General features: G+C 40.1%; 2 protein-coding genes across 6 annotated transcripts in view; one reads left to right on the top strand and one right to left on the bottom strand.

Annotated features, from left to right (window-relative positions):
• The window catches only part of ANKMY2 (ankyrin repeat and MYND domain containing 2), a 34,665-nt gene extending 32,481 nt beyond the window's left edge, over positions 1-2,184 (bottom strand). Inside the window, exon 1 of the mRNA XM_082398511.1 lies at positions 1,911-2,184. Coding sequence (XP_082254637.1) covers positions 1,911-1,977 — 67 coding nt within the window. The 5' untranslated portion in view covers positions 1,978-2,184. The remainder of the gene's footprint in view (positions 1-1,910) is intronic.
• A 343-nt stretch (positions 2,185-2,527) lies between these two features.
• Positions 2,528-26,811, top strand: part of BZW2 (basic leucine zipper and W2 domains 2) — a 56,833-nt gene continuing 32,549 nt past the window's right edge. For 2 of the 5 annotated variants that reach the window (XM_082398427.1, XM_082398426.1), the window contains exons 1-2: positions 2,528-2,686; positions 19,938-20,002. In XM_082398427.1, the coding sequence (XP_082254553.1) occupies positions 19,945-20,002 (58 nt within the window). In that variant the 5' untranslated portion in view covers positions 2,528-2,686; positions 19,938-19,944. Of the gene's footprint in view, positions 2,703-16,766; positions 16,874-19,937; positions 20,003-26,811 lie in introns of those variants that run through there. The other 3 variants (XM_082398429.1, XM_082398430.1, XM_082398428.1) reach the window with 3 other exon arrangements.

Below are 26,811 nucleotides of genomic sequence, written 5' to 3'. Positions count from 1 at the left end.
GGATATATGTAAAGTGCTAAGAATTATGCCAGGCCCAAAATAACAATCAGTAAAGGTTGGCTACGGTTGTTACTTTCTCTTATCTCCCATTACTTTTTTTTAACAGTATGGTAATGTCCAACAGACCTTCACTTGACAAGAATGTATCACATACTATGTCCATCTCACTTCTTTTTTCTCATCAGCTTGGACCAATTAAATAGGTGAAACAGTGTCTGTGTAATTTGTTGCACAATGTGGGCCCAGAAAAAAATCACAGTGCTAACCAGGCTAAATTCACATTAATTCTTTTATTTAATCTTTAAAAATAAAAACTGGTGGACACCTAATAATGTATCCAAGGATTCCCTCCCTACGTCCCCACACACACCACCTGCCCCTTTCAGAGACCCACTTTATAAAACTGCTCACTTGTTTACACCTTTGAGAGAGGGTGATAGCTCTGGACTGCTCAAAAACAGAATTTGCATCCCTGGTGGATTATAAGTTGATCCTTTGTCTCCTTTTTTGTCCAGCACTGTACCTGGCACAGAGCTGAGACTCACATGGCTGCTGAGCTGAATCCCAGGGCCACCAAAGGCACGGAGAAATGAACCAGAGACAGGCAGAAAAGGGAGACTGCAGTGCCAAACAGGTCAGCGAGAACCGTGCAGAACAAACAGTCTGCACCAACTCCCAAGTCCCACAATTCTAGGCAAAGAACACATCATAGCAAATTACAGCTGTGACTGAGTTAAACCTGTTGAGATCAGATTGGGTGGGCTCAGCTCATGAGCACCTCTTGAGTTCCAATCCGATATTTCTCTCCTTTACGTTTAGACTTTTCTTGTCAGTATAAAGAATACATGTGCCTTACTCTCTGTATGTCCAGATGGGAGCCAGGCTACTTAGAAAAAAAGAAAGACTGGAAATTGGGAAGTTTTATGTTGCAATGACTGGCTTCTCTGCCGTTCGAGGGAGCTTAAAACAGCCACATGAACAATGCCCGCAGTTCCCATACATCCGTATCGCCGCGCCGTGACAGTGCAGAAGCCACGTAGTCACGCTGTTGTCACCTGCCAGGTAACGGGACTTCGGGAACTCTTCTGGGACGTCCACTCGGGGACGGAGCGGAAAACATGGCTTCTGGCTCGTCCCCGGGGCCTGCGTCTCCCTCCCTAGGACCCGGAGCGGCGGAAGTGGGACGCGCGTTGGGAGAATGGAAGGGAAAGCGCGGAAGAGCGCGATTAGAAGGTCGCAGCCCTGCGAAGTGCGCAGAGCGGTGTGGACGCCTCCCCAACCTCCTCGCTGTTGTGAGAGTTCCTGCGGCGGCCAGGGGCTTCTGGAAGGAAGCCAGGGAGGCCCTGGACTCAGAAACCTCAATGCGGCAAATTACAGACCTCGTTTTATGCCCTTGTAAAGAACCCTTCTCCTTAGGAGCTCCCTCCACCCGCCCCAAGCGAGGGCGGGGACAGCCAAGGGATCCAGATCTTTCGGCCTCCGGAAGTCGAAACGGCCCTTAGACACCTATCTAAGAAGCTGAAACTTCCAGGCCACTATCGCCCAGACGGACTGTGGTCAAAATCACCTTAGAGTTTTGAAGAATGCACATTCTGAGGCCCCACCCCGGGTCGCTCATCATCATCCGAAGTGGAGCCTGGAAATGTGCACCCTTCCAAACGCTGATTTAGAAAATGAACGTCTGCAACCTCCGCTCCCATCCCAGCAGCGCTTCTCCTTCCCCACCTCTCCGCCCCCGCAACCGGTCCCAGACCAAAGGTAGGAGCGCTGTTTCCCGGTCGCAGGATGTCAGCCTCGCAAAACCGTAACCCAGGGTCAACCGGGCCGGGGGCGCCGCCCGGGCTCCGCCACGCCCCCCTTCCCTCCCGGACCAGGCAGGCAGCGCCCCCGCCGCAGCCCAGCACCCACACCTTTTCCGATGACTTCCAGCAGATCCTTTTCCTCCTGGGTCAGCTCGCCTTTCTTCATGTGAACCATTGCTTCCGCCAGCTTGACAGCTATTGTTCCTTTGGAAGTATTAAAAAGAAACGACGTGTCTGTATTAGGAACGCCAGCCGCAAGGTTTGGCAACTTGAGACTAGGACATTAAGTAGCCAACCGCGGAAGCGTTCAAATTCTCTCCACCCTCCGGGGGGCTGGCGAGCAGCGGGCGAGCTCGGGCGAGCCGGGCGGGCAGTCTCTGCAGGCCCAGCGGTAGTCTCCGCCCCCCACGAGTCATTGGCCCGGCCGGGAGGAGGAGCTGCAGGAGGCGGCAGCGAGACTCTCCCATTGGAACAGCCTGGGAAGGAAAAACCAAATGGAGAAAATCAGAGGGGGGGGGATTAAATGCCTGTTACACGTCTCCCACCGCCATCCTTTCCGGTGCAGATATTTAGGGACACACAGTATTTAAATTCTCTTTCTGGAATTTCTGTGTTCGGCAGTTTCTGCTACGGGCATGCATCTCCCTTGCTCTCGCTATACACCCCCCTTCATTTCCCAGGGAGTGGAGCGGCCCGGGACGGGGGCGGGCTGGGAGGCGTGGCGGCGTGGTAGGCGGGGCTGCGCCGAGCTCCGTGTGTCGGTGTCAATGTGTCTGTCCTTCACTCCTCCATTGTCTGCCGCCACCACTGCTGCCGCTGCCACCGCCGCTGCCGGAGTCGCCGCAGCCCCCAGCCTCGCGCGTCGCCGCTACCTCCTCGGACAGGTGAGAAGCAGCCCAGGTAGGGCAGGGGGAGAGCCGGGAAGCCTTCGACAACCGGAGCCAGAGCCCCACCGGGAGCTTCCCCGCTACCGGAGCTGGCCCTTAGGAAGCATGTGCCTGCTGGGGCGGCTTCCTTCCTCTCGGTGGGGAAGCCGCCCCTCCACCCCATTACCATCACTTATACCGCGTATCAGTGCCCCGGAGTGAAGACCCTCCACTTGCCACATTTGGCCGTCCTGGGAGACCGAGAGCGGCCAGGCGCCGGCCACGAGGTGGGAAGTGGCGGGTGCCCATCGTCCCGTGCGTGGCACCGCCAGATGTAACTCCCGGGAAGCCAGGGTTGAGGCTTTGGACTCGGGGTGGGGTGGAGAGGGGAGCTCCCCATTACGAGCGAGATGAACGCATGTGAGAGTAGTCTCGGGAGAAGGTAGTTCTCATTTGGCAACCTACCCTCCTCACCCTTCCACCCACCCACCCCCACTTGTCATCTCCTCTGGCGTCTGTGGGAGCTGTAGAAGAAAACCGGATCTGATCGCTCTATGGTGTCCGTTAAGGATGTTTGGAAGCAATTTACACTTGCACTAATACTTCGTTTATGAAAGACAGCCGGGGATGAGGGGGGAGGGAGGGCCTCTTCTCTCTTCTAGAGTTCCCAGTCTCTTTGTAACTCAGATCTTGAGATTTATGGAAATAGGAAGGGGAGGGAGAAGGGGCGGAGATTAAATTGGTGTTGCTGTCTATATATAGCATTAGATTAGCCTCTTAATCCAACCTTCATTCAACTGTAATATGTAGCTTCAGGCTTTCACTATAGGAAGCTAGGGGCCAAATACAAGCGTGTACCCTCCTGTGGCTCAGAGACAGGACTTGCTTGCTAATACGAAGTCAGTCGTTCCTCCCGGGTGGACATCCATAACATATTTAAAGCATCAGCGAAAGCTTCTGTAGAAATTGGTGTTTACTGTTGTTTCTCTACAGTCTAGTATTAGTGTTTCTCCCAAGACGCATCTGCTTCAAAGAGAAATATTTGTATAATTATGTAGATTTTTTTTGTTAAGCATCCCCCCCATACCATCACTCTTTCTCCCCGCTGTGCCATATATGAAGTGAAGTGTATTTTCCTCTGGCCTTACGCCTTCATTTCTTGGAAGCATTCACTAACACTTCTGAAATCCTGGAAGATGTTCATTATTTCCTGCCTTTAACAAAATTTTTTCCCCAAATCCCAGATGTTTTCTTGTCTAAGGCTTCATCTTTACAGGCTGGGGCAGATCTGAGCCAGAACATATCACATGAAAATGGTTTGAAATTATTCATCACAATGTATAACAAAGAAACTTTTGTTTGGGAATGCTTTAATAATGACGTGACTGTTCAAACAAGTAGTAAGGCTTTTGAGTGACCCATCTTTTGTAACACTTAGCATGCTGCTATTGCCGCAGTTACAACTGATTGAAAACACAGTATCATGAAGAAGAAACCCAGAAACCTAAGAAAATGCTTGCGGAGTAACCTTCCCTTACCATGTGACTTAACATTTTACAAGGGATGTTACAGAATTGGGTGCTTCATTGCCAGTATTTCCATCTCTTGTGCCAAATTGGGGCCATGGTTACTTGAAGGTCACACCTGTTTGTCTCACTGAAGTTGTCAGTTCCTCGAGGATAGCAACTTATTATCTATTTTCCTGGTGCCTTATGGCACCTCGTTGGTATTTAGTCCTCTGTGAATACATGCATTCAGTAAAGCTAGAGTCAATGACATTTAAAGTAAAAAAGCTAACATCTGCCTAGAAATGCATATAAGTAATATGTTAAGTTTAAATTTCTAGAAACAGATACGTAATGGATTGTGTTCATCAGATGGATTCATTAATCGTTTTTGGACAGTGTTAATATTTAATGTAGGAATAAGATTAGCTAATGAGCATACCTTAGACTAGATCAAGGAACTTTTTTTGTATTAAGAATGTATTCACATCAAAGAAGTTTTGTTGGTAATAAAATAGCTACTACTTATTGGGTCCTTAGTCTGTGCCGATATTCTACCAGATGCTTTGTTATAGGATTTGTTTAATCATTGTTGTAGCGACCTAGCTAGTATTACCCCTGTTTCTGAAAATAAGGGGACAGAAACAGAAAGAAGTTAATTTGCCCACAGACCCACAGTTTGGAAGTATCAGAGCCAAAATTGGAACCTAGATCTGTCTCCAAAACCTTTTCGCTTTTCATTATTCTCTATCTCTGTGGCTAGCAGTAAGGGGGAAATTCTATATTCTTTAGCTAATAGATAACACGTTCATGTGGTTTAGGGTGCCAAAGGTACAAAAGACTCTCCGACCTCTCTGCACAGTTTCTTCTCCATGCCCTACAACCCATGGTGTCTATTTTTCTCATACCTTTCTGAGAAATAGTATGTGTTTATAGCTTATATGTGTAGCTCCACTTTTTTTTTTTTTTTTTTACGGAAATGAGAGCATACTAACACATTGTTCCACAATATGTAATAGAATTTATATGTTGCTTTGGTCTCTGTTTCTTTCTTCTCCTTTTAAAAAATAATGATTTCTGAAATGTCTGAAATTCTTATATGTGTCCCCATCATCCCTTTTTGTACTTCTGCCACGCTGGACGTCTCTTGGCCTGTTGCAATGGATTCCTAAGTAGCCTGTTTCCCATCCAGCTCATTCAAGGCACCACCATTAAGGCACCACCACCAATATACACTGAGCACTCATCATCCACCCAAGGATGCGACATACTTTGTAAAGACAGAACTGATTCACTTAAAGCATGTCAGTGGCTCTCCACCTGCCGCAGAATAGAGGCTCTGGTCTCTTACTTCTGGTTCCTCTCCACCAGCCCACGTTTGGTCTGGGAGGCTCCGACTTGACTTCTGATCCCAGCCGGCATTTGCAGTCAGCCAGCCCCTCCCACATACTCTGCTCTAAGGTCACCTCACTGATGATTCCCTAACGTGCCAGTATTTTCCACCCCTTTGTTCCTGCTTTTCTCTTCCTGGAATGACCTCCCTTCCCTCTTTACCGAGCCTTTCTCTCCTTCCCAGATCTGATGAAGTGTCAACTTTCAAGATACTTTCATGGTCGCCTCTCCCACCCCATCCAGGAGGAGAATACAGGCTCTAGTAAACATTTTTATTCCTGTCCCTCAGCAAGGGCGATAAGAACAATGTTTCCTCAGGAGTTGCTGGTACAGTTGCTGACATCCTCTAATTTTCTCCTATCTTCTTAGAAGCCCTGGTCCCCACCCACCTTGCACCCTGAAATTAACATCTTTGCTTCTTCATCTGGATCCCCATGAAAATAACCTAAAGCAGGCACCTTTTTCATGACATCCTAGTTCAGTTTTTTTAATCTATTTGACCCCTTCTCCTTCTAGACTATAAATTAACTAGGATTAGTTTACCTTTGCTTCTCAAGATTGTGACCCGGTGTCTCGCACCTAGTGTGTGCTCAGTACATGCTGAGTTGAGTTCAGCTTGATCTCCAAGTTATTTTAGGTGGATTCGTTTCCCTACTTGACTAATCCTTCCTGGCAATGTGAGGTGATGTGGCCCTAAGCACACACAATCATAACCAAGGGCAGAAGGTCTTTAAATGTTTTCGGTCTCAAGCTGCTTGACATTCTGATGAATGCTATCAACCAAGAAAAAAAAAATTGTTCATATGCACATGTTACAAATTTTGCCGACCGTTCCTGGACTCCCTCTTTGAAGCCCTTGACGTACATACAGCTCTGTGCTTTAAGAGAATGCCGTTTCCTTTTTATTGCAGGGGAATAGCTCATTTTTGAGTGTTGTAACTTTTGGGGTAATGTTTTCCTTGACATTTAACTTTCTTTTCTTAGGTACATTTCTTGACTGAGTGGATATTTGATGATATTAGGATTTTTATTTTCTTTGAAACTAATATTGTGATTATATGTTTAAAAGGTCCCTTATCTTTTAGAGATATGTACTGAATTGTTTAAGGGGGGAAAATGGTAAGACATCTAAGACTTGCTTCAATATAATTTTCTGAAAGTGGGAGACAGGGACTGAGTAAGAACATTAATGAGACAAAGTTCACCGTGTTGTTAAGGGTTGAAGGTGGGCAATGAGTACATTGACTTCATTAGACTGTTCTCTCTGCTTTTGATATGTTTGAGATTTTCCATAAGGAAGTTTTAAAAAGGAAATCTGGAAGTATTACAGCCACTAAGAAACTGTCGTTGTAGTTTAAACCAAAAAAAAAAAAAAAGAGAGAAAGAGAGAGAGAGAGAGAAAGCAATATGGATACAAATGCTTTCTCTATACTTAGAGTTGCGCTTATGCGGTTATCCATTTAATGTTAAAACAGTTACACCTAAATCAGCAAAAGACTGTCTTGTGAACAATGCATTTCCATAAACTGTTCACATCACCTTTTAGCTTCTCCACAAAACGAAGAGGTAGGTGGCATATCTCAGTGCTGTGTCACAAGCTTATGAATATCCTACTGGCAGCTAATCTTCATCTTTTTTAGACCCTGACGAAGTAATTTGCAGACACGTCTCAACAAGGGGTGCAAATATATTTAGTTTAACTGAGAAAATCAAGACATGAATGAAGTGGAGATACTGATTTTTTTCTGTGTCACATAAATCAAGTCAAAAGGCATTTCCAAAAAAAGGAGTACTTTGGTAATGTCATGAGCAATAGTTAGAGGAGGTATCTCACTGCATGAAAATGAGGACCACACTGAGGTGTGCCCACCACGTCCTTCCTCAGGATTGGCTTAACTAAATGCTTGTTTTGACAACTGCTTTCTGAATTCTTAAAACTTTATAACTTGCATGTCTTGATGTTTATGTTTCTTTTATGATGTTTTGGACTTATGAAATGTTAATGTTTCTAGAAGCCAACATGGAATTGTTTGGTATCATTTATAACATTTCTTCCCAGATTTGGTTTGAAGAGTTCTTAAAGAATATTTAATTAAGCTTCAAAGCCCAGCCTTCACAGCGTCTAAGGACAATGTAGCCAATCCAGTCTCATTGCCAGGTAATGCTGAAGCACACATTAGTGTATATCCAACTTCAACTCATATATATTTATATATTAGCTATGTCACTGTGGAATTTAAAACTCAAGGCTGGTGCCTCTTATCTCTGAGTATAGTAAAACGGTTCCAGTAATTAAAAATAGAAAGCTATTTTTGCATCAGGAGGGGAAAGGTAGCATTCACCTTCCCAATAAATACAGTTAAGCTAGAAAATCGGTGTTTTTATCTCTTGTTATTTGGTTATCTCTTGCGGGGTTGTGTTAAAAAGACCCGGCAGACAAAGCAGCCCTTAAAACTACATTCATCAGCCTCTGAGTAAAATCTCTTCCTGGTCTGTTGATTGTGGAGTAAAGCAGTCCCATTAAGTAGCCTCTTCTGACCTGGTAGGAAATGATTATGGATGAGCCCTGGGAGACAGCCAAGCACAGCCATAGCTCTGAGAATTAGAGTGGGAAAACCAAGACTCCGTGATGAGATGGCTTTTCCAAGGCAATGTCTCTTGCTTTCACTTTCTTCATATATAAAACAGGGATACTAACCAAACTTACAGGATGACTTTGAGGATCCTTGACGATACCCTGTGAACTATAAAATGTTATATAAAAATTAGTTGTTATTTTTAGGGCCAATTCTACCTGTTTTTACAGTTGAGAAGAAGATGAATAACACAATTACAGGCCTAGTTAAGAAATCATTTTAAAGTAAAATTGTATAGACATTAGTATTTGCCATAAGCCCAACTTCCTACAGTTTGGAAGAGATTTATTTTTCAAGAGAGACTTTCATAAAAGATATAATTCTAGTAATTCTATCTCAGGATTAACTTTTTAAAAAATATTAATCAGGATTAACTTTTTTTTTATAATAATAAGAAAGTTCTTGGTATGCATCTGTTTTCAGCGAATCCCAAATGATAAGACATGATCTTTGTCCTTAAGAGGCCTCCACTATCCTTTAGGAGACCCGCCAGCCCCTGAAACAATAGGGACTAAAGTCATCATCCAAAAGCCGCCCCCCCACCCCCAGTCAGCCGACAGGTTAGACCCCTTTGAGAACTTCCCTTTGGCTGTTCAGGTGGCTGGCTGGCTCCTTCCAGCCTTTCAGCTCTAATGTGAACAATGTGGTTACTCCCTACCCACCCACCGGCTTCCTGCTCCCAGAATGCCCTCCTCCACCCATTTCTGCATATCACATTTTACTCCAATCCTTCTCAGCTCAAATGACCCCTTCCCCACACAGCCTTCTCCAGTCACCAACCAGAGCAGTACCGTCACAAGTGCAGATTCCAGAATGGGTGGAGCTCAGTGGGAGGACTAGAGAAAGTGAGGTTCTGAACAGTCTGGAAGGATTGGTGAATTTGGGCAGGCGAGCCAGAAAATGGAGAACATTCCAGGGAGAACAACCCCCAAGAAAACAACTCCATAAAATATTATAACATGTTATAAATATTTATAAAATAAATATTGGCTGTAATTTTCTGGCCAACCCTATTGGAGCTAGAATTTTTTTCATTCAAAGGCACGTTTTCTTCAATATGTCAACTTTTTAAAAATCACAGAAGTGGTAGATTATATTTTAAAGCACACTAGGTTTGTTCTTGCTCTCAAGTAATTTATGACATCACATGTTTTAGACTAAACTGAAAATTATAAAGCAGTATCTTCAGAATTGGTGGTAGCAGGAAAGTTAATAATGGACATAAAAAGAAACCATGGAAGAGAAAATCATATACTTATTCGGATATTTTGCCTTTGAATACAAACTAATTTGAAATTATCCAAAATAGCTAGGATATCAATAGCCAAAATAGCTAGAAAATAAAATAAGTAGGAAATTGTGAAATTTATTTTGCAAGTAAAATATGATCCATGGAACTGGTTTTATCTATATAGTGCCTTAAAGGAATTTTATTCTCTCAGTTTGATTTTTTTTCCAGTTGGACTGTTCTGATTTTTTCTTTTCTACTTTTATTGATGAATGGAATAAAGACATGGCTGAAACAGTTAAACCTGAGAGATGCAACTTGGGGATTTAATAATCAGGTTAATGTGAGTCATTTTAATGCAGGATTGTGGTTGTCATTAGTTTCCACAGCATTTTTCCTTTGTATCTATTAGGGGAAAAAATACATGACAATTTAGAATAATTTCTAAATTTTAAAAGTCTGCTGTATACCAGTATCAGCAGTATACACAAGAATACTTTTCATTCTTAACTCATTCTGATGTCTATATTGGGGCCATGGGTCTCTTCAGCAAGTATCTTTTAGGCAGTTAAATGCCAACTGGAATAATTTGGCCTGTTCTAAATTTGGCATGTGTTGAGTGAAAAGTGCCAAAAAATATTCTGATAGTCATATTTGTAAACTGCTTTGGAAATAAAAGGTTTAGGTAACTCACTGAATGAACCATTCTTTTGGCAAATGCCAAAGAGACAGTGCTTTCATTGTTCTTTCTTGATTTTTTAAATTTCAGATGTATCCTTTGTTGTTTTTTGTTTTGTTATCTTTAATTCTCTCAATTATATATATAATAATAATATATTAGTAGGGAAACAATAATAATAAATTTGTGAGATGTGTAGAATTGTGTTTCCTCTTTTCATAGTTCGACTTATTTTTATGTTAGAAGAGGACTTTCAAAAAATAATTGTTAGATGTACTGTTATTTTGGGGACTTCTAAATAAATCTCAAGAAAACTGCTAGGCAGAGGTGAGTAGCAGTAAGGAATATTAACTCTTAGCACTATGGAGACTATATCATAAACCACCATGGGGTGTGCAGTTTTATAATATCCTACTGTATCCTCTTCTTTTTTGCATATTCACACAAAAGACTTTAATGCTTTTCAAACCAACCTCGACAGCTTCCTGGATTTGTGATCATTTCTAAGGAAAAAAGAGAACATGACATATGTTTTTCTCAGTATACAAGGTAATAGAATGGGGTTATTGTAAACAGGAAGGAGAGGCCCACATTGCTGGTACAGAGGAAGCTGCTGGCTAGAAGAAAGGATGCCACATCGGCGTGGAAGAGTGTGAAGATGGTGTTTACATTAGCGTTGAGCTTCTGCAGGAAAGAAGTTGAGAACCAGCTCCAGTAGTACCAGAAACCATGGAGCCATAGATTTCCTACTATTTACATGTCCTTAAGAGGCAGGATTTCTGTTAAATCCTCTTGCTAAAGACAAATGTTTTTTTCCTTACTAGAACTCCACGGAGAACTATTTGGCATTTGGGAGGTAACATATGCTAATTCAGTTTATCCAAGTGCTGAACTAGACGTTAAAATTAATATTTATGCTTCACTCTCTAACTCTAAACCATAAAATTCATGAGGCAAATAATAAAAAAGCTGCCTTCGAGAATCATATGAATGGTTACCCGGCAACTTCAGCTGGTTCTTTGGAGAAGTGCACTGCAAGGAGACAGTTGATGGGTTCTGGCCCTGACCCTTCTGTGTTTGTGAGGACCTGATTTTTCTGCTTTGATCTCTGCTTTATCACCAAGGTTAGAATGGAATGCCTGACCTCAGGCAAGTGGCGTGACATCTCAGAACCTTATCAGAGTGTGAGATGAGGGTCTAGGTTTAGTTCTTCGGGTTTCAAAGTGTTCCATACTTCATGGATATCCATTATAAGTTAAAACGTAAAAAAACAAAAATGCAACACACGTTTAATTGTTAAAGCATTAATAAACACAACTGCAACTCAAATTCATCATGTGATGTACTTTAACATACTGGAGACCATTACTTCTTCTTAACTCACACTGCCAGGTTTTTTTGTGCAGTGCGTGGGTCAAACCTCCACCTGCTAGAAAGTGAGCACCATGCATCTTGTCTATGTATCTTGTCTGATTGGTCCCATCTGCATCCCTATTGACCAGTACCAGATAGAGGTATGTTTAATAAATGAATACAAATGAATGATTTTAAGCCTTTTGAAAAAGTATACTGGAAAGTTTGTAATGTGGCACTGGTCTTCTCTCTCTTTCTCTCTCTCTCTCTCAATTTGAGTTACTGTAATCCACTCCTTTAAAATTGTATCTGGGAATACAGTTTCATATCATCAGTGTGCTGTGTCCCATTAAGTCCCAGGCTAGGCTTGGGCATTTCTATCCATTTCACGCTGTCCTCATTGTGAAATAGGCATATGTATGGTAGGTAACTTTTTGTGTGTGTGCAACCTTTCAAATAAATCTTCATCTGCTAGACAGGCTTGGGCAGTTCCCCTCCTGGGAGGATGGGGGCCGGAGTGGCCTGGTTGAGAGAACTCACAAGTGAGAAGACATTTGGACTCCTGTCCATCACCACCTTTGAACTTCCTGAAGTTTCATTCCCATGTTTTGTAAAAGCCATTGCTGCAAAGCAACATTCTCCCACTAGTTACCAGTCTAGGGTGTTATTTTTTTTCCCAGAAGCTTCTGTCATCTTCTCCTCCTTGATTACAGTGCTGAGAAGAGAGGAACAGACTTCAGTCCCCCTCGCCATAATAACTTATCTTCTAGTCTTCTATTTGTACTGATAGTCATAAACACTTGCATCAGTTTTGTGTTTGATACAGAATTAGCCTTAATCAACTGACTTGCTCTCTGGCATGCTGATTTTTTTTTTTTTAACTTAATTTGTTTTTTAGAGCAGTTTTAGGTTCACATCAAAGTTAAGAGAAGGGTACAGAGATTTCCCATATACCCTCTCCCCCCATACATACCTAGCCCCTCCCCATTATCATCACCCCCCTACCAGAGCTACTCGGTGATGCATTTGTTTTGTCTACAATTGACATTAATGTTTGGCAAACAGAAATAAGTCTTTCAAGGAAATATCTGCCTGCTTGCTGCTCTGATGTGTTTAGACCTGTGTGCACAATTTTCAGTTCTTGAGAGCAAGGCCCGTCTCTGGCTTTGCTTACCTTTGTTTCCTCTTTCATGCAGGGTTTTCCAACCTTGGCACAATTGAAACGTTGGGCGAGATAACCCTTTGTCGTAGGGGGCTCTGCTACAACATTGTAGATTGTTCAGCAGCGTCCCTGGCCTCAACCTACTAGATTCCAGTAGCACCCCCCTTCTCCCAGCATGACAAGCAAAAATGTCTCCAGACACTGCCAAATGTCCCTTGGGGAACAAAATTAACCCTGGAGTGAAACCAGTGCTCTAGTACAATGCCTGATACACAATAAGCCCCCCCTAAAATACTTGATAACTTAATAAATATATTTAAACCACAGCTAGACATTTAATCATTGGATATTTCTCTGTTTCATGCCACCATTTCCTCTAAATTCTCTGAATTTACAACTTGAAATATCGTAGGTATGCAATTGTTATCACTATCCTGTTGTCTTGCAGACAAAAGTTCTAAGGGTCTTAACTAGAACAGAGGTTTTAAGACATTTTGCTATTAAGATACCCTGAAATGTTATGTTTGAGGAATGAGCTTTCTAAAAGCCAAAGTATGTTCAGGGTGTGTAGTTGAAGGTGTGTTTGTGTTTTTCAAAGTGTTGAGACATAAGAATGACATCAGCAAGATTAGGCCATCTGGGAAGCTGAGTGGGGCTGGTCAGTTGTTGGGGGAAGGGAAGGGCCTGGGAGAGATCCCAACTGGGGAAAGTGGAAGGGCCCAGAGAAGGACATGTGCTTGCCCCAGGGACTGCTTACGGAGTCCCTTGAGTAGATGGCATGAATCGATAAGCAGTGTGAAACTATTTCAGAGTTAATTTATACTTCTTGAAAGTTTTTGAAAATAACTTCATTGAGATGAAATAAGTGACATTATGTAATTGTCTTTATTTCAGTGAAGAGGTTGTACATTGATACTTAAAATGTAATTTCTGGAATATTTTTATTTAAAGGGAAGCAAGAATCATTATTCAAAAATAAAGTTTAAGAAGTGAAATAAATTTGGAAATATTATAATGAAAATTTAATCACGATGCTTTTATGTCTTCTTAAGGCAGATTTAGATGAATATTAGTACAAGTAATTAGTAAAAGTACACTGAGTTAACTCAGTGTACTTTTTTTCACAACACAATTCCTTTGGGCTTTGATCCCTCTTTCTTAAAAGATCGTTGCTTAGCACAATTTAAGTTCCTACCATTAATGTCCCTCGCTGCAAACTACCGTTGTAAAATTTTGAGGAGAGAACTATAGTTTAAGTTTGTGCTTTTTAAGAAAGATATCTTTGTTCTTTTATATCATTAATTATAAGAATGAAGAGGATATGAATATAACAGTAATATTTTTGTATTAAAGAAATATTTGAATTTATTTAGAAACATTTTTTCTTTTATAGGTAGGCTATTTGTTATTTTAAATTTTTAATGTTTTTTCAATTATTATAAATACTGAAACTTAGACAGAATTTTCTAGGAGCTATAGCGAAGTTTGTTGTAGAGGCTGGGTGATTTTGAGTCCAGAGAGGCTGTTACAAAATCATGGTAAGGATATTGAACAAGCTAATGTTATTCTGGGCAACAAAATTGTGTAGTGTAATTATAGGCAAATATTTAGCTTATCGCTTTAGAATGTTCATAATTTAAAGTTTCACAGAGCAATTTAATTTTGTTTTTCTTTTGAGAGAAGGATGCTACAATGTTATCAACCCAAACGATCCCTAGATATGACAACTTTTTGTACAGGAGTTTATGATGTTTGTTCTTGCAGTTTTAGCTTTAATGGAAAGGAGAATAGTTTATAATTATGGGCAATTTTTAGTTTTCTTTTATGGTAAATTATTTTACCCATTTGAAATATAGAATAAAAGGTAGTTCTTGAAACTTGCTCCTAAACACAGAGTACATCCTGAGAACGTTGCAGTAAAGTGGGTTAGTTATATTTTGAGTTTTGTGTGCTGGTGTTATTGCATCTTTATGACACACTTTATACTTTGGGGATAATCTTGTTGCCCTATAATTTTTATTATCTTAGAATCGGAAGTCTCTCTCTTCCCATTGTCTTAAGTAATATTGACGGTACCAAGAGAGTTTCACTTTGAAGTTTGGTACTTTTTCTTTTCTTTCCTGCTGTAGCCACATAGTTTTGAAATTTGGGCAAAATGCTCTGCAGAGCTACTTTATTTGAAAAATATTAATTAAAAAATTCCTATTCTTTGAGTGTGTTTTCACCTTTTTATCAAGTTTGTGTGTTGGGCCATAGGGAATGCTTTAGAACTGGGTTGCCTGACATGATAGCCACTAGACACGTTGGCTATTTCAATTTTAATTTTAATTAATGAAAATTAAATAAAATTAAACATTTAGTTCCTCAGTCACACTAACCGCACTTCAAGGGTCCAATAGCCACATGTCTAGTGGCTACCATATTAGACAGTGCAGATATAGAACATTTTCACGGTCACAGATAGTTCTGTTGGGTACACCTCTCCAGGATGGGTGTTGGCAAACTGCAACCTGGGGGCCCATTCTGATCCACTGTTTGTTTTGTAAATAAAGTTTTACTGGAATACAGCCATGACCACCTATTTATATATTGCCTATGGCTGCTTTCAGGCTATAACAGCAGAACTGAGTAGTTGGAACAGAGATCATGTAGCTCACAGAGCCTAAAATATTTTCTTTCTATCCCTTTATAGAAAAAGATCGACTCTACCTTAGAGTATCCATATTTATAATGTCAAGGTTGTTTGAATAGCATAGTTATTTTATGTGTAGCATATATTAGTAATATTAAATGCCTTACATGAGGCAGATTATCATACTTCAAAGATGAGCCAGACCAGAAGAACAGGCAAGAATAGAGTATCAGGCCAAATCTCTTGATTACTGGTTGAGAACAGGCATCCACTAGTAGGGACAACTAGAAGGTACGGCCTTCTGTGATAGATCAGACACTTTCCAGAATGGAGAGAATTAAGGAAGAATACGAGGGAAGACAACACGCAAGGTGTCAATCTACTCAGGGTGGGCAGGGCAAGTGGCAGGATTAATACACAATAGCCATGAGACCCTTCAATGCTGCTGGCCCATTGTCACACTTGGACCCAGAGTCTGGTTGGGAGTAAGGGGTGGAATATGAAAAGAGCACGAGGGCAGTTAGAAGATTAATAAAGTGAGGTGGGGCGATATTTATCTAATATGTTAGATTTAAAAATCTTTCAATTAAACTTTTCCATTTAGACTTAAATAGAAATTGATTCAAAAATGTTTATTTCATTAATAAAGTACCTGGTTTCTAATGTTTGGTTGATTGGATCGTTTTAGTATTTTTATGGCCTTCTTTTATCTTCTAAACTATGCAAGAAATTTAGTCTCTTAGATGACATGTGAAATACTTAAATCCATTTTGTTTTACCACTTTACATACAATTTTTTAAAATTCTATTTTAAACCGTGGAGCTTTTCCATTTTGGTGGGACATGAGCATCTTTTCTTTTTATTTTTTTAATAATTTATTTTTATTATTTATTTTTAAATTTTTGACTGTGTTGGGTCTTCGTTGCTGTGCGCGGGCTTTCTCTAGTTGCAGCGAGCGGGAGCTACTCTTCGTTGGGGTGCACAGGCTTCTCATTGCGGTGGCTTCTCTTGTTGCGGAGCACGGTCTCTAGGCATGCGGGCTTCAGTAGTTGTGGCACGTGGGCTCAGTAGTTGTGGCTCACGGGCTCTAGAGCGCAGGCTCAGTAGTTGTGGCACACGGGCTTAGTTGCTCCGCGGCATGTGAGATCTTCCCGGACCGGGGCTCGAACCCGTGTCCCCTGCGTTGGCAGGCGGATTCTTAACCGCTGCACCACCAGGGAAGTCCCATGAGCTTATTTTCTATGTGAGTGTTTGGGTTATAGTTTTTATGGAAGCCAAATCATCATGATGTTAGTTTATTTCAACTTGTAAGTTGTAATGCAGTCTAATAAAAGTGAGCTTTTGACATTGGCCTAAGAGAACTGCCTTTGTTACTCTCCCTTTGTTACTTTCCCAGGTTTAAGCTAGCACAGTTTCTTAGTCAAAGTGCCCTTGCTCTTCTTCGGCCAGAGCTTCAGTGAGTGCCTTATAAAGGCTGACCCTCACTGGAGCAGATTATAATGTAGCACCAGAGCTAAATTTAGAGGGAAGCCAAGCCTCTACTCCAAATAGTAACAGCTAAACGATAGAGACTTTTGGTGAACAGAATATCTTCATTTAGTCTTTCAGTACCAGTAGGTGAGTCTCTGTGTTTGTTTGATTTATTTTGGATGTTGTGTATGTCAAAATCTTTGCATATTTTTTTATGTTTATGTGTTCTTTTATTATTTTCCACATAGACTATATTTAGGTAGTGTAAAATAAGCCTACATAACTGGGCTATGAAGAAAGAAACTTTCGTATTTAGAACTAAAGAAAGTATAAACAGAGCTAAAGAATTTTTAAAATAGAGTAATTCTCTCCAACGTAGGCTGTGTTTGGTGGTAATTCCCATTAGCAGGAAAATAGAAACAAGGTGTAAAGGTAGAGTTAATTAGGGAATTCTATATGTTTATATTCTAGACCTTAAAATAAGTCTTTTAGAGGGGACTCCCACTTTAAAAATATTTTTTAATTCTAAAATAAAAACATCTTTGGCAAAAAAGGAAACTCCTTCCTTGCATGTTCACCTCCTGGAGGAGTTTCAGGCTCTATTTTTGGTTTTGTATCTCAGTAGGAGACCCAAACTTCTTAACAGGTATTTTTCTTTGCTAACACAAGAAAATATTTTGTATGGTATTTCGGTATTTGTTGTGTTTTGGGAGGTGTGGAAACATTAAGGAGAACACACACACACACACACACACACACACACACACACACACACACACACACACACACACACACACATATATTCATTACTTGTGCTCCAATGGAAATGTTTGCTGGTATAGAGTGAATCTGTTGAAAATGCCAACAGGGAAGATTCTGAATGAAAGAGTTTTGCAGTGAATATAAATAATGCATTAGAAACTCTATTTCCAACATTTCTCAAATGAAATGAGATTTCATTGATTAAGGTTACTGCATTTGTAGTCATTTCACTGTGCAGCTGCTCTGCCCCATACACATACAGCAATCAATCCCTTTTCTATACTGGTTAGCTAGGTGTGTCCCACTGTTGTTTCACCTGTCACATTGTACTATAAATGTTTGTTTTTGTTTTTGTTTTTTTTAATTAATTAATTTATTTATTTGGCTGTGTTGGGTCTTCGTTTCTGTGCGAGGGCTTTCTCTAGTTGCGGCGAGTGGGGGCCACTCTTCATCGCGGTGCGCGGGCCTCTCACTATCGCGGCCTCTCTTGTTGTGGAGCACAGGCTCCAGACGCACAGGCTCAGTAGTTGTGGCTCACGGGCTTAGTTGCTCCGCGGCACGTGGGATCCTCCCAGACCAGGGCCCGAACCCGCGTCCCCCGCATTGGCAGGCAGACTCTCAACCACTGCGCCACCAGGGAAGCCCTAAATGTTTGTATTTTATCTCTGCTGGGCTCTGTGTTCCTTGAGGGCTTGGAATCCGGCTTAGTCACCTTTATATCTCAAAGCAGGATGTAGTAAGTTCACTTTATAGGATTGATAAAAATTCTCTCTACTTAAACCATAAAAGGAATTACTTTTGGACTTTGTTAATTTATTAAAAAAATTTTTTTTAGTTTCACTTTAAAAGTGGTGATTCAAGTTTTCAATGATAAACAGATTGCTTTCTGTGTGAAAATACACGTTTCTCTTTTTTCATGGGGTTGGAAGAAAGTTTTGGTACATAAACTGAATAATAATTTTTCCACATTCTTGAGGATTTTTTAAAAATTTTGAGATATAATTAAATAATTTACTGTTTAATGTTGCAATTTTTCTTGATTATTTAATGGTATAAGTAATGGAGAAAATCTAGACATTTTCAAATCACAATTTTAAAAATCTTTGAAAGATAATTAAATAATTTGCTTGACATTATCTTAATCGTTTGGTCCTCATAATTTAGGCAATCTAGACATATTTTCAGATTGTAATATTTATGCCAGCAAGGTTATTCTCAGTTTGTAAAAGGTCTTTTAGGGCAGGTTTTTCACTTTTTTAAAAGATAATTTTTGATAGTTTAAATTATATATTAAATCCAATAGGAGAATTTAAAATACCCAAATACTCATCCTCTGAGGTTAAGCAAACAAATGAAAAGCTTACTAACAGTTTCTTGTATCGTTCTTAAATGTTCCTTGCCTAGAAAAGGAAATATTACGTGTACCCCCCTTTTTAACCGAAAAATTATGCTTTACACTCTTTTATTCAACTTGCTTTTTTCCTTTAACAATTTTACTTGAACATCTTTCCATATCAGTGCAACAGCTTATTTGACAATTATTTATTAAATTTAAATGCTTACTCTCAGTATTGTTTTAGGTGCTAAAGATACAGTATTGAGTAAAACTACAAAGTCCCTACCCACATGGATGTTACTCTTGGGGGAAATAGACCATGGCAGACAGATGCTAATGAAATGACAGGGGCTGCTGTGAGCTATGAAGAGAAATAGAGCTAGATGAGAGGGAGAGGGAGAGAGAGAGAAGGAGTCTTGTTAGTCAGGGTGGTCTGGGAAGGTCTCTGAAACAGAGGCATTTGAGTGAGTGCAGAGAGTTAAAGCCACGTGAATGGCTTCCCTGGCCCACTGGAAGAAGCAAAGAGGGCAGTGTGGCTGGAGCAGTGAATGATGGGAAGAGGTAGATGTAGGAAACATAATCAGAGAGGTAGCCAGGGCCATATGTAGTACATTGGATATAAATCATTTTGTAAAGCTTCGTAGTTCCATTTGATGGCTTATTTATAACTTATTGAACTAGATAGGTTTATGGGTATTCAACTTCCATTTTTTTATGCATCCAACAATGTTGCAGCTAAATCCTTTTATATATACACATACGTATATTTGCATACTTGTGTGGGTATAACTGTAGAATAAATTCCTTGTAAAGGAATTGCTGGACCGTAGGTTATGCGCATGTAAATATTTATAGATATTCACCAAATGCTTCCCAAAAGTATTGCATGGAGTTTATCCTTTATATCAAAGTTTATGTCTGTGGTTATTTTCCTTGTCTCTTTTGTCCACACTAGATATTATTAAACTTTAAAAGTTTTGCTAGTTCAGTAGTTACAATTATCTCATTTTAAAAAGTATATTTAGTATGGGTGAAGTCAAACATATGCTTATTAGCTATATATTATATGAACTGCTTATTTGAAGTGCCTAATCTTATTTTCTTGGTTTTCAGAAATTTTATGAATAAGCATCAGAAGCCAGTGCTAACAGGCCAGCGGTTCAAAACTCGGAAAAGGGGTAGGTTGTGTTGTGTGTTTGTGTGTGTATGGTGGGGACGGGGTTGGGGGAAATGTGTGTTTAAAGTTCTAATCAAAATATAAGGTTGGTGAATGTCAAGTTTAACAATACAACAGCCAGTTATTTTAGTAGCAAAAGCGAGTTTCTTTGGGAAGAGCCCAGAGAAATTGCAGTTCGGGGTATGCGAACTATGAGGCAAGTCAGAGAACAAGGAAGCGGAACTTGCTATTATAGGGAAAAGAGGGGAGTTGAGAGGAGCTCTAATAACCCAACAGTCCACATGAGGAAGCTGGGAGTCCAAAGTATGGAGGCTACTCATAGTTTGGTCTGGTACATTCTCTGATTGGCTGAGCTGTGGTTAGGTGGAGAGAAGTTTTCTTCTTCCTTCCGGATAGTAAAGTAGGCAACACCTTTCTGTTGGAGACTAGAGAGGAAGGCATAATTATCTTCCTGTTTGGAGTAATTGATGATGCATGGCAGGGTATAAGAGCTCCCCCTACAGGCCTGTCCGGACTCCAATTTTAGCTGAGGTTTCTTAATTAATTCCACAAAGAAGAATTGGTATTATCTTTGTTTCCACCTAACCTCACTAATTTCTGTCTTTCGAGCTCTGACTGTAAAATCTGAAGGTGTGCATTCAAGCCTCAGAACCGCCAGTTACTTAGGTGTTTGATTTTGGACAAGTCATTTAACTTGTCTGAGCTTTGTGTCTTCATCTACAAAATGAGGATGATTATATCTGTTCAGGTTGCCTTACTCTCATGCGAGGCTCTGAAGGCAGTTGATAAACTTTACTGTTTTTAACATCAGCGTTTGCATTTGGTTTTTGCTTTCTTTGTGTTTTTAAGAAAACGTTCATAAGCCAAGATAGTAAAACTAAGAGAAGAGTAAATTAGGGAAGATAGTGAAGAGTTTTAACCTTTTCAGAATTTAGAAAGTCGAACTAAATTTACTGCCCTAAGTGTCTGTAAAACTCAGGATATTTTCAAAGGTCTTTTATCGTGCGAAGAGAAGTGATATAGCCAGTTTGATGATGGCTGGTACAATTTCTATATGTGAGTGACTTCTTTTTGTTATGTTCATCTTCCCATTCTTTTTGTGTAAAGAATTTTTAAATCTTTTATAATATTTAATCAGTTTTGCATAATTATATAGAAATCCTCTTGGTTTTAAGAGTAGTTGAGCCAAAAGTTGATAGGGAAACTTTTTAGTCTATTTATTTATTTATTTATTTATTTATTTATTTATTTTTTAAATTATTGTTTATTTATTTATTTATTTATTTATTTGGCTGTGTTGGATCTTCGTTTCTGTGCGAGGGCTTCCTCTAGTTGCGGCAAGCGGGGGCCATTCCTCATTGCGGTGCGCGGGCCTCTCACTATCGTGGCCTCTCTTGTTGCGGAGCACAGGCTCCAGACGCGCAGGCTCAGTAGTTGTGGCTCACAGGCCTAGCTGCTCCGCGGCACGTGGGATCTTCCCAGACCAGGGCTCGAACCCGTGTCCCCTGCATTAGCAGGCAGATTCTCAACCACTGCGCCACCAGGGAAGCCCTAGTCTATTTATTTATTTATCGATTTATTTAGGCTGTGCCAGGTCTTAGTTGCGGCGTGTGGGCTTCGTAGTAGCAGCATGCAAACTCTTAGTTGCGACATGCATGTGGGATCTAGTTCCCCGACCAGGAATCAAACCCAGGCCCCCTGCATTGGGAGCACGGAGTCTTACCCATTGGGCCACCAGGGAAGTCCCAATAGGGAAACTTTTTAAAATATGAAACATGGTATGAAATTATTATGTTGACTAACACTGAGGAGAGTGACTGAAAAATATTTAAGGAAGTATCATGTGTAAAGATAAAGGATGACTGAATATCTTTTTGAAGGCCTCATAGCTGATTATGAAGCAGAATGCCATGTAATGGTCATCGAGTGCTAAATTGTTGAATTGATAAACTGTATCATGTGCCTTTGGCATTTCCAGCCAATGTGTGTAGCTGAAGTTCTCTTGCAATGCTGTGTCTATGTAAGTAGCAAGTGTAGTTATGTAGAAAGAAAAGAATTCTCAGTACAATATATCATTTGAATTAGAACAGATTGCAAGAGTCACTAGGTAGCAGTAAGGGCTAAATTTAACTGTAAATGCTACCTGCCAGAAAGCTTCACATTCCCACTAAAAAAATGAAAATTAAAAAATATTTTAAAAACCAAAAGATATGGTTATTTTGTATAGTATTTCTGTCTTGTACTCTTCTTTTTTATTTTTATCTTTTGCGTCCTTGACTCATCCCTATAAGCTAAGTACAAGTATAGTCTGAACCACCCCCTTCTATTATATTTAGCCCTCTTACAAACTGTGTCCCCACTACACAATGCGGATTGAAATCTGGAAGCAGATAGCAATGCAAGGTGCTGCAACCAGCGTGCGTTCTTTGTCTCATTGTTTAAAGCCGTCTTGAAAAACATAAATGACGTCGATGATTTCCAAAGGACTTAATCAGAAACCTAGTTACAGTTAAGGTATTGTTGCGCCTAGTAATGTGATAATATTTAATGTATGCCCAACTGTGAGGTGAAGGAAGGTTTGCCATCGCCTGCCCGCTGAGGGAGCGTGTTAATCTCAGACCTGGATCTCCAACTCAGGCAGCTTTCTTAGTGTGACGCTGATTCACAGTAGCTGAGCTCCAATGCCAAGAGAGGGCCCAAGGATGTGTTGCACAAGAGCAGGCATGATTCAGCAAGTAAACTGGCCCTTACGGTCAGTCTTCAGTTTTGGACTGTAAAGGTTACCTCTAACACTGAACTGGTTTGCCTCTGATTCATTTGGTGGGCAAGACTGTGCCTGTGTCTGATAGCTGCGGGAATACTCACAGAGAGCCACCCAGAAATATGTTATCTATCATTTGTCAGTTGATCTAGATTTATATAACTCGGGTCTGTTGGGGGTTAGAGCAGTACTTGAGCCATTTTGTGCCAAACTGCTGACTGGAAAAAAAAAAAAATGGAGTCAACCTCATTTTCTGCTTTTCATACTAGTGAATTGCATCCTGACGTTTCATTGTGCTTTGGCGTTTCTTCTGCTGTTATGATGGGGCTGAATTCAGATAAATGGTTGGCAGTTTTGTAGAGCCGAGAAAAAAAATCTACGGAGGATATTTCAAGGTCATTTTAATAGGCTGTCTTCCGAAGCTCTGTCTTCAGTTTGTACCTATTTCCTAGCAAAGTTAATGCTCTTCCCTGCCAAGTTAGTATAAAAATGTATTTCTTTTTGCTTAACATCAAAATTAAACATCATGGGTAGGACACGTCATATCGAACGTATCCTTTGTGAAATATGCACATCTTGCTTATAATATTTTCTCCAGAGAAATTATGTTTTCTAGTGTGACTTGGAGGAATCTGAAAGGATGAACGCTTCTCCCCTGAGCCATTGTTACGCTTAGTGAAATGAAATATTTAATAATTGAACTGGCCTCCCTCTAAATTTTGTGGAGAAATTGGATTAAAATTAGTGAAAATAGGAGAGAAAAAAATGACCAAACTTCAGGCCTCCAGAGGGACCGCATACTCAGGTTTCTCTTTGAGGCTTTAGATCTGTTTTGGTGGTTTTAAATCACTCTTAGATTTGTAATAAGTGGTGTTAGGAACTAATGAGGTAAATCTTTAAATATATACGGAAGTAAATCTGTGTGTGTATAGTTGGAAAACCCATGATCGTTCTTATTCATTTACTGTAACTCAGTGACCTTCAGAAAGGGAGGGTAGATTATGTTATTTGTCACTTAATTAACACATTGGGAAAATGCTGTCTTAACCATTTACCATAGTTCTTAGAGAAAGCAATGTATTTAGATAACTTACAGGCGTATTTGAGTGTCGGAAATAGGCCTGTTTCTCTACGTTGTGTGAGGGTGATTATGACTGACTCTTCAGTGTCACACTTGTGATTCACCAACACAGTATAAATGTGAGACCCTAACTGTGTACTTCCTACCTCAAGGGAGTTTTGACCTGCCAAATGGAAACTCAAGGAAGCAATGGCATATTTTCGTTAGGATTTTGTTGGTACTTCTGCTACACTGTCCTCAAATGAAATACAAATCGTATACACCGTTGGTTGTTTCAGATGAAATGAAAAAGAACCTATGGGTAAAATATTGTCTTGTTTCCCCAAACTTCCAATAATGTTCTTGCCATTTTCCTGTACAGGAATTTTGTTTTCCTCTAGATGGACACTTATCTTAGCAGGTGGGAGTTTTGCTTTTCATCCTGCAAGAGAATCATTAATCCTCCCAGGCCATCATGACTTTTTAAGATTCCTAAGCTATACGTGATCATTTTGACCTAGTGCATTATTACTCACTGTTGAAATATCTCTGGCCATGATGTGCTGTCTTCCTCCTTTTACTTTCCCTCTCCCTTAGCAAGTCTTTTGGAAAAGTATAACTGGTGGATGAGGGCCTTTTGACAAAGAAAAGTTTTTAAGTTGTCTCTTAGATTCAAAACAAAGCTGTCTGCATGAATTTGTAGCTTACCTTATTGCCCAACTTATATTTTCCAGTGTCTTGAATTTATAATTTTCAAACCACCAAAGTCTGTTCTACCACCTGAGTCAACGTCAAAGCATGTTGGGGTGCCATTGTGCAGATGGCCTCAATTGATTTTGGGAGCTGGTCACGAGACTTAATAAGCAGCTCTTGGTCTTTTTACTTCTCATGTTTTTGTGTTAAAGGAGAGGGAACTTCTTCCCAAGGTGGGTGGTGAATTACCCTTTGGCTGGACCCCGAGTAGGGGATGATGCTTGCCAATGAGTTCATCCTGTGGGTCACAGTTACCCACTTCTTCCGCGCCCCGTGATCTACGGTTCTAGGGTGCCCATTCTCTCCCTCCCGCGCTTCACAACAAGACCCCAATTATGTTTTTCCTGCGGTCAACATTTGCATGTTCTTGGCTGCATAATGTTTTGCTTATGGCATCAAAAGGACTTTTATCTCTTGTTCATGACGAATAGTGTTCAAGTTAATTTACATCTGTCTTTATGGTATCTTATGCTGCGTGACTCTGGCTGGTACTGGGAATGCCATTCTTCTCTGTTTCTGAGGCTGTGGTATTAACCCCTTACAGCACATCCCTTCTGTTAGACTGTAGGTAGGCAGTCTGTACAAACCAGGCAGCTGCTGTCTGGTTTTTACATGTCGTTTTTAATTGTATCAAAGTCGTGCGTGTACGTGGTTTAAATAGTCAAACAGTTCTGCAAGACATGTTCTAACAGCAGCAAGTCTGTTCCCCAGCGGAACTCTTTCTACTCTTTAACTGCTTCTTTTAGCGTTTGCATTCCTGTGGCCAAGTAACACTCCTGTATGGCTGATGCTTGATGTTTCTGTTGGAGGTATTCTAGATGCATTTCCTCCTATCGGAGATAAGGATTCGGCTCTTTCACGCCCTACCCACCTGCAAACCTCTTCTCGTTCTCCGTCCTTTCATTATATCACAGTTTTAGCTAGACTCCTGTTTAGGGTGCATATTATTGTGACTTGGTACATGTTCTTCAGAGCTGAACTATTATTTGATTTATTTTTCTGAACACCATTTTCTCTTTGGTTTTAATGAGTTTAATAATAATCTTTTTTTTTTTTTTTGCTTAGTCTTCTGTACCTTAAAACTAGTCAACCCCACTCTTTCCCTTGTTATGTAAATCTCTTAATATAAACACTTTAGGAATTCTAACAATGCTATTACATTGAAGGAATTCTGACTATGTATCATATCATATTGTATGATTGTATTGAAAAACCCTCTTCCATTCGGTTTGCTCTCTAGGCCAGCTGTCCAGCTGTTAACGTGAAATGCTTGAAATGTCCCTTCACCACTATCCTGAAGAGTACTGTTGTCTGTCTCTTAGATTTTTTTTCTCTTTTTCCTGGGATCTCATGACTTACTAAGATTGTGAAATCATGAGTTATTCTCTCATTTCGGTGTAGTATCTGTTTCAATCGCTTTTAAAAAGAGTGTATCAGAAACATAAGTTTTGAGGCCTTGAATGTCTTGAAATATGTTTATTCTGCTCTTATGTTTGATTAGTAGTGTGACCGAACACTGGAATTCTGGTTTGAAAATTGTTTTTCCTCAGAATTTTGAAGGACTATCTTCTGGTTTCTGGTATTTCTGTTGCGCAATTCAAAGTCATTCTGTTTCTTGATACTTTATATGTGATTTGGTTTTTTGCACCTGAAACTTCAGAGAGTTGCTTTATTCCCAGTGTTCTGAAGTTTCACAGTAGTGAATGCACCTTGTGGATCCACTTTCAATCCCTGTGCTGGATCCCTAGACAGTCCTTCATTGAGAAACTCACGTCCTTCAGTACGGTAAAACTTTCTTGAAATTTTTAAATCCTTTCCTTTCCTTTTAAAAAAAAATATCTTTTTATTCACTTATTATGTGGACATTTGACTGGTCTGCTCTTTTTCTTATCCTTTTGCTCCTATTTTGTAGGTCTTTGACTTTTTTCCCAGTTTCTAAGAGATATTCTCAGCTTTCTCTTTTAACTCTTCAGTTGAGTTCTTATGTTTTTCTGTCATATTTTTCATTTCTAGGAACTTTTTTTTAATTCATGAAATGTTTCTTTTTCTATAGCATTCTTTTCTTCTCCTCCTCCTTCTTTTTTTTTTTTTTAACAGTTGCAATATCTACTTATCTCTAAAGACACATATGATAGAATTTTTTTTTTTTTTTAACTTCTAGTTTCATCTTTTGCCCCTCTCTCACCATATGCAGACTCTGCATAAGGGGGGAAAAAGGTGAAATCCTTTGAACTGA

The sequence above is a fragment of the Balaenoptera borealis genome, assembly GCF_965194805.1.
Source record: "Balaenoptera borealis genome assembly, chromosome: 7".
Classification (NCBI taxonomy): Eukaryota; Metazoa; Chordata; class Mammalia; order Artiodactyla; family Balaenopteridae; genus Balaenoptera; species Balaenoptera borealis.
The sequence above is the reverse complement of the archived record's forward strand: the minus strand, read 5'-3'. Positions and strand labels throughout refer to the sequence as shown.